Source organism: Carlito syrichta, unplaced genomic scaffold (genome assembly GCF_000164805.1).
Source record: "Carlito syrichta isolate Samal-C Ts95f unplaced genomic scaffold, Tarsius_syrichta-2.0.1 Scaffold303085, whole genome shotgun sequence".
Classification (NCBI taxonomy): Eukaryota; Metazoa; Chordata; class Mammalia; order Primates; family Tarsiidae; genus Carlito; species Carlito syrichta.
Window position 1 is genome coordinate 1 of NW_007247181.1, and position 8,115 is coordinate 8,115.

General features: G+C 42.1%; 1 protein-coding gene across 1 annotated transcript; it reads right to left on the minus strand.

The window, feature by feature from the left end:
• Positions 1–991: 991 nt before the first annotated feature.
• LOC103259993 (nucleolus and neural progenitor protein-like) lies at positions 992–6,717 on the minus strand. Its single transcript, XM_021712113.1, has 4 exons — positions 6,571–6,717; positions 2,475–2,554; positions 1,707–1,838; positions 992–1,245 (listed from the first exon to the last, which is right to left on the minus strand). Exons 1-4 carry the CDS (start codon positions 6,604–6,606, stop codon positions 1,068–1,070), a joined length of 426 nt encoding a protein of 141 aa, XP_021567788.1. The 5' UTR covers positions 6,607–6,717; the 3' UTR covers positions 992–1,067.
• Positions 6,718–8,115: the final 1,398 nt, after the last annotated feature.

Consider the following 8,115-nt stretch of genomic DNA (forward strand, 5'->3'; position numbering starts at 1 on the left):
TAGAGTCAATTACCCCTGATCTGCTTGAAGGACAGTTCAGATTAACCTTCCTTCAGCAGTTTGGTCTATGTCTTATCAAGCTTGTTTCTCCGGTTTCAGTGTTGCTACCTTGAATCGCCAGCAGGTGGTGCTATCTCATCTGCTCGCCCCAGAGGGGGTGGGGCCGGACAGGAACAAGATGGCTGCCTGCCTCCGAGCAGGCAACAGGAGCCCCACGCCCGGGCGGGCAGGACACTCTCGGACACAGGATAGGTAGCAGTGATCCCAGCAGATCTTCCCTGAAGCGGTTCGTTGTGTATCTCCTCGGGCCATGTGGTGCGATATGCTACCCCTCCCAGAGGCTGCAGCGGCAGTGGCAGCAGCGGTGGGGGGAGGGGCGGCAGCGGCGGCGGGACCGTTTGGAATGCAGTCAAAACTGTCCAGTCGTTGTGATGGCAGCGGCCGAGCTCTGTCTGTAGAGCAGGCTGCGATGCTGGGGTCCCCAGCCTCCCGGGGCGAGAGTCAGAGACCCACTTCAGATCTCCCTTGCAGAGGGCTTGAGACACCGGGTTGTCCCGTCGCCATCTTGCCGCTTCCGTCCAATGCTTTCTTACATTCACATTAGTCAGTAATCCTAGTTGTTTGAAATGGCCCAAAACAGGTCTTACTACAGTAATCCATCAGATCAGTTCCACAATATGCACTGGGACATGCAAAAGAATGTCACTTCAGTTTGCAAATATTACAATATTCTTTACATCAATTAAATTATGCCTGGAAAAGCAGTGATGGTTCCAGGTGAAAGAGTCCAGCATATAAGAAAGGTCAAAAATTGCCATTAAAAATTAGAAACCAAGTGACAGAATCAAATGATAATAGCCAGCCCAGGAATACCATCATTTTAAATGGTCTGTTGCAATATGATTACTGCACCAATTTTTTATTATTCCAGTTCCCAGTCCTAGGCATTAATTTTAGTTGTTCAGTGTTGGGTTGATCTCATGGATTGAGATAGTCCTTTGGTATAACCATCATCACTTTACCACAAATAAGCTCTACTCAAATAAAGAAAGGGAACTCCTGCACCTTCAATAACCCATGAGAAAACAAATATGAAAACTACTAATAAACCTAGGCTGAGGTGGAGAGTTAAAAAAGAAATGAAGGATTTCAGAGATATATACATACCATAACCTGCTTACCAGCCCAACCATCACAAGGTTTAAAATAATGAACTCTTGTAAACCTAGATGTTTCACAGTCAAGCTGGAGAATCAATTTAAGGTGAGAAAACAAAACCAAAGTAATATGAGTTTTATAAGTTACAATTATGAAAGAAGAAACAGACTGGAAGTAACAAGAAGCTTCTTGAAGGTACTAAGGCCTCAAAACATGTTCTATTTAAGAAATAAGAACTTTAAAATATAGTAATTTATACTCTGCTAGAGCTCCTATTATCAAACTTAGTTTATAAGGTTTGGTTTCTTAGATTAAGAATTTCTAGCAATCAATGTTCTTGGGATAATACATGCCAAAGACAGGCAGTCTCTGACAATGGCCATATCAGGCAATTCTTGGGAAAAGGAAGCCAAGAAGCAAAGTGTTAAGAATTCCCTTAACTCCTATTGAGCCCTAACTTTCAAAAAAAAAAAAAAAACTGTTAAATATATCCCAACAATTCAGATTCAAAAAAAGTTATTAAGGTATTTCAATAGATTCAAGGATACAGAAATGCCTTGCAGCAGCAGTCCAACAAGCGGAGTAACAACTTGCAGGCTCCCAAAACCTTCATCAACACCAACTCCACTACTGGTTGACTGGGGATGACACACACTTTGGGAGTTACAGGATGATTTTCACTTGACAAAAACACAAACGTATATTACTTTCAGTTTTAAATACAAAGCATTTCTATTACAGTATTCAAGTAAAGATTTGCTTTAAGCTCAATTTGAGATAGTAATGCTCAGTAACAACCCACTGATGTTTCCGTACAATGTACCATGATCCAGATTTCAATGTTATACCAGTCCCTCCCACAGATCTACAGAGGGAAATTTATTGCTAGGTGCCCCTTATTAAAACAAAATTTGAGCCGGGCTCGGTGGCTCAGCCTGTAATCCCGCGCCTTTGGGAGGCTGAGATGAGTGGATTGCCTGACCCCGCAGGTTTGAGACCCGCCTGGGCAGCGAGACCTCATCTCTACAATAAATCAAAAAATCAGCCGGGCGTGGTAGCGCGCGCCTGTAATTCCGGCTACTCGGAAGGCTGAGGCGGAAGGATCGCCGGAGCCCAGCAGGTCGAGGCTGTGGTGGCCGGGAGCAGCCACTGCACTCCAGTCTGGGCGACCGAGTGAGACTCCAACTCAAAAAAAAAAAAAAAAAAATTTGTACATATGGATTATATCCCAATGTCAAGCAAAAAGTCTAAAGGGAGATCACAAGAAGACATCAAGTTCCCAGCCCACCACATCACACAACAAGTAGACCACTTACTTGGAAGTAAACAACTCAGACAGATCTTGAATTGAACCCACCAAATTCATGTTTCTCAAACGTTTTAAACATTGTTCAACCTGAGGAAGGAAAACCAGTTCACATTTGTATGATATAATACACATAGGGTCACTGATTATGACCAGGAAAGCAAAGTGTTCCAGATTTCAAACCATGAAACTATGCTAAATACCACAGAATACCTTTTTTTAGGGTAAGAAATCAAAAGTGCAGGCATTTGCTTCTGGTTACAAATTTATAATTTGGCCAGATGCAATGGCTCATGCCTGTAATCCCAACACATTGAGAAGCTGTGGGGGTGAGGTGGGGGAGACTGCTTGAGGCCAGGTGTTCAGGACCAGTCTAAGCAATATAGCGAGACCCAGTCTTTAAAAAATTTAAAATTAAATTTTTAAAAAAATTAAAAATTAGGGGCAACCCCTTTGGGTCCCCTCCCACTGTGGGAGCTTCTCTGTTATCTCAATAAATCTTGCTTTCTTAAAAAAAAAAAAAAAAAGCCGGGCTCAGTGGCTCAGCCTGTAATCCCAGCACTTTAGGAGGCCGAGGCAAGTGGATTGTCTGAGCTCACGGGTTTGAGACCCACCTGGGCAACAACTTGGCAAACCCTCATCTCTACAATAAATCAAAAAAATTAGCCAGGCGTGGTAGCACACACCTGTAGTTCTGGCTACTTGGAAGGCTAAGGCAGAAGGATCACCAGAGCCCGGCAGGTCAAGGCATGGTGATACAACCTGTAGTCCCAGCTATGTGAGAGGCTGAGGCAGGAGGATTGCTTAAGCTCAGGAGTCTGAGGCTGCAGTGAGCTATGATTGCACTACTGCACTCCAGCCCTAGGCAATCCTGCCTCTTAAAAAAAAAATTCTATGTGTCACTATGTGCTTAATGCTATAAAGGGACCAAAATGAGTATAAGATTAGATTATCCTCAAGATTACAATTTTGTTGAGGCAATATGACAAAATAGTGGAACTATAGTAAACTATTATCTACTAAATTCCTTTTTTTTTGAATCGGAGTCTCACTCCATCGCCCAGGCTGGAGTGCAGGGGCATGCTCCTGGCCACCACAGCCTCGACCTGCTGGGCCCGGGGGTTCCTTCCACCTCAGCCTTCCAGGTAGCTGAAACTACAGGCGCGCACTACCATGCTCGGCTAAGTTTTTATGTAGTGTAGAGACTAGGTCTCACCAAGTTGCCTGGGCGGGTCTCGAACCCACAAGCTCAGGCAATCCACTCACCTCGGCCTCCCAAAGTACTGGGATTACAGGCTGAGCCACTGAGCAGGGCCTATCTACTAAATTTCGACAGTCTGTAAGTACCGCAGAGATGAGGAAAGTGATTGGTGTAGTCATTGAACAAATGTACACTGAACACCTACTACATGGAAGGCGTGGTGGGAGATAAAATAGTATAAGACATTTCCCTATCTCTAGTTGCTAAAAATCTAGTAGTGAAAATAGGAAGCGTATCAAATATTTAACTAAATAACAATAAAAACAGAAAGCCCCCATGTAAAAAGACTGCAGTTCACTTACACTTCCCCTTCTCTGCCTTATTTTTTTTCCACAGCACTTATCACCACCTGACCCATCACTGATGATCTTTCCTTCCCAACTATAATGTAAGCTCCACAAAGGCAACTCATTTTGTCCATTCTGTTCACCACTATAGGCTCAGTGTGGAGTAGGCACTCAATAGCATTTTTTATGTTACAAAGGAGGGGGGGAGGGTGGTAAGAGCCATGCCTTGTACAAAATGCTGCAGGAACTCTGAAGTCCTCAGGAAGAATACACAAAGGACAAGTGTTGGACTGCACCCAGACTTTATAGGACATAAAAATCTAGATGAGCACTGATACTGGCAATAAGACTACCTTGCTAAAGCTACATATATAATACTAAAAACTAAATCAAGGTTATGGATTCTATCTTAGCTGTTTTCAGAACAATGGAGAAAACAATGCTTAAATTCTCTGGGGTCAATGCCTCTCTCAATTTTTAAGTGTGGACATCACCGCTTAAGAAAGGAATTGACAAATTAAGATGGTAAAGCACTTGGAAAACATAGTAAATAAAATATGGCTCAACAAAAACTCAACAAAGAGAAGGAAGGAAGGAAGAAGGCATGGAGGAACATAAGAACAGTCTTCTATACTCCAATTGTCACACAGAAGAGGAATCAAGACTATTTTCTGTGTTTCGTTTGGGGGAACATTAGATAGACTAATCTAGTGCATGGCTTTTGAAGGCAGAAAAAGAAATCTTTAAATAGATGAAAGTTCTCTGTAAACTGTGGAACGTTAAGCAGATACAAGGCAGTAGCAGCAGTGTTAAGAATAACTGAGGCACCAACAGCAGCCTAGGACATGTACCCTGTAAGGATCACAGGGTACATAAAACATAAACACAAATAGCTATACCCCACCACACAGACTATATTAAATGCTATAAGAGAAGTACAAAGAGGAGGCCCAAATAGCCAAGAATCAAAGAAAAGAGGAACTCAGCTTCACTAATAATCAGAAAAATGCAACTTAAAATGGGATTGCTATAACATACACTCACATTACACCTTGAAAAGAAGATTGTCACTGTCAGGAGGGCTTAAAATAAGACTTAGAGGATGAGAAGGCCTTTAATAGGCAGATATAGAGAGGCTGGGTATTCTTAACGTATATGACAAGGTGAGCAAGACTCAAGGTGAGCAAAGAGAGAACAAACACAGTGAGCATGTAGATTCATTAAGAGTTCAGATAAGATATTTGAAAGCAAGAGAGAAGCCTGAGCTGAGAAGCCTGAAGAGGCCAGATCACAGGAGATTCTGTAAGCCTATCTAAGGTGTTTGGTCTTTTTTCAGAACCATTAATACCCCAAGTTGTGTTTTAGGATGAATAACCTGGCTTTGGTATATAGAACATGTCCAAGCATCAGAAAACTGAAGGAGGACACAGCAGGATAGTAAGACAAATAAATGTTGACAAGGTCTAAAAAAAGAAAATGGTAGCCAGAACTAAAGAGATGACCAGATACAGAAGAAGTTTTGACTGGATGGGAGAGCTATATAAAAGGAAAAAAGAGAACACCAAATTTTTATGATTTGGTGATTACTCAAACAGATAAGAGACCACCAAATTTTTATGATTTGGTGATTACTCACATCCTGAAAGGTAGGGGGAAAAACACATTTGGTCTCAGGGTTAGTAAGTTTGCTTTTGGGTTACAAGACTCAGGAGATAGAAGCTACGCCAGATAAGAAAACTCAGAGAAAGACCACCATCTCAGATGTTCCTTTGATGAAGAAATTTTCATCCTTTTTGCCTTAAGTAACAGAGATAGAAAGTTAACCAGAAAGCATGAGTCTGTAAGGTTAGAGACTACATCAGTCTTTTTTACTCCTGTATACACAGCACTAAACACAGTGCCTGGCACAAAGAAGTTAAAAAATACTTGCAAGGTGGCTCTATCACAAAATGGATAGCCCACTGACCTTCTATAAACTGCACAATTAATAAAGTGAATGAATGAGCATATAAACCAATTTAAGAGGCTCTACTCTACGGTACTCTATGGCTGGAAGGCCCAATTTTGTTTTAAGCTCCAAAATTACATGAAGCCACTTTACACCACAACTTGCCATATACTTATTTATACTAACATACTACCAATTAGATTATGTTCCCCACAATAAATAAACCAAAACTTTTCTTATTATGATTTTAGCGTTTTGATTATGCTCAGGAAACTGCTTCTTAATGTCTATATGTTAATCACTATATGTTTGAACATGGCACAGGCACTGTTACTACAGATTGCACATAATGAAGAAAATTTTTACTTACCTACTAGAAACAGGACTGGGAAAGAATTAGTCTAAGCGTACTTCTTTTCTAATAAAAATTACTTTTAAAAATTATTTCAGAGAAAAAAGAAGCCCACATATACTGTGGGCTAAGCTGTAGACCTAGTAAATCACAAGAAATTTACTGAGATTCCTATAAATAACAAAATAGTTAAGTGGCAGTGCTATCTACATCTTCAAGTAAACAGGTTGGGCCTCACACACAGGGCTTCCACCTCACCTGTCTGAGGGCCAAATGGGGTTTGTGGTGGCCCATTCTGTTGTGATTGCTGTAAAGGACTGCACATAACACATCTGCTTCTGCATCTAAGGTTTGGCTCTTCAGTGACAGTGTGACGAGATGGCATTCTTTAATTACAGCTGCAATGCAAAGACCTGGAGCACAGACATTTAATAAGACTTAGTGTATATTTCTATATTGAGTATATCAAAAAAAGACTTAAAGAAGTATATTTTCCTTGTTTTAAAGGAATCCAAAGCAAATGAATGTAAGTTCTTACAGTTCTTAACTGTAAGAACACAATTAAGGATTCCAAGTACTTGATAAATGGTAACATGATATAAGATCCACGAAATCACTGAGAAAATATCTGTTAACTAGGAATATACATATTTACATTGCATTTTTTTTTTTTTGAGTTGGAGTCTCACTCTGTTGCCCAGACTGGAGTGCAGTGGCCGCTCGTGGCCACCGCAGACTCGACCTGCTGGGCTCCGGGGATCCTTCCGCCTCAGCCTTCCAAGTAGCCAGAATTACAGGCAAGTGCTACCACGCCAGGCTGATTTTTTGATCTATTGTAGAGGTGAGGTCTCGCTGCCCAGGCGGGTCTCGAACCCGCGGGCTCAGGCAATCCACTCACCTCAGCCTCCCAAAGGCGCGGGATTACAGGCTGAGCCACCGAGCCCGGCCTATGTATTCATTTTTAATTTTTATTTTAAAGACGGGTACAATTCAGGGTTAGGTATACAAATGGTCATTGTACAGGTAAAGTTTGGGCCTCACTTTGGTCCCCACTTTGCCTGGTTTGAAATCAGGTACCCCTTCCCCTGGAAGTTACCCACTACTGTCAATCCCTTTCTTATAGTATTTTGATAACTGTTCAGGGTCTGCTTTTGAGTGAGAATATGTGGTACTCAGTTCTTTGTTTCTGTGATAGATCACTGAGTATTCTAGACTCCAAATCCATCCAAGTTGCTGCAAAACTCCTAATTTTGTCCTTTATGGCTGCGTAATATTCCATCATGCATAGGTTCCACATTTTTTTCAACCAGTTCACTTTTGATGGGCAGCGTGGTTGGTTCCACGTTTTTGTAAGCAGGCCTTTTAAATGGTGACAGTCAGGCCCGTCACGATCCCTTCTCTCTGTGACTTTTCCCCCTATTTTTCTCTGCTGAAAACTGCATGATGCCTTATCTCACTCAGAATAAAAGCCAAGGACCTGAAAGTGTCTACCTCTGATCCAGCCATGTGAGTTCTCTAGCCTCGCCCCCCACTACTCTCTCTGTCCCCGCCCTGCCCTGGCCGCCCTGGCTCCCTGCTGCTCCGTGGACACACCACGCATGCTCACACCCGGGACATGTGCTTGCTGTTTTCGCTTCCTGAAATGTACTTCTTACCAGCTACCCACTTAGTTGTTTGATCTTTATTGTCATCTTCGATGGCACGCATGATTCCCTGCCTCCGTCTGTTTCCTGTCACGACATTTTCTGTCTTCCCCTCTTCCTGGATTTCTCTCCTTATCATTTTCTGCCATGCTATCTCATT

What these genes read in the sequence shown, in the direction of transcription:
- LOC103259993 (XM_021712113.1), bottom strand. Translation starts at nt 6,606, where the DNA reads ATGGGCCACCACAAACCCCATTTGGCCCTCAGACAG. An exon ending in CCCATTTGGCCCTCAGACAG is followed by an intron (nt 2,555 to 6,570) that starts GTGAGGTGGAAG and finishes TTCCTTCCTCAG; the next exon opens with GTTGAACAATGTTTAAAACG. An exon ending in TCTGAGTTGTTTACTTCCAA is followed by an intron (nt 1,839 to 2,474) that starts GTAAGTGGTCTA and finishes GTTTTTGTCAAG; the next exon opens with TGAAAATCATCCTGTAACTC.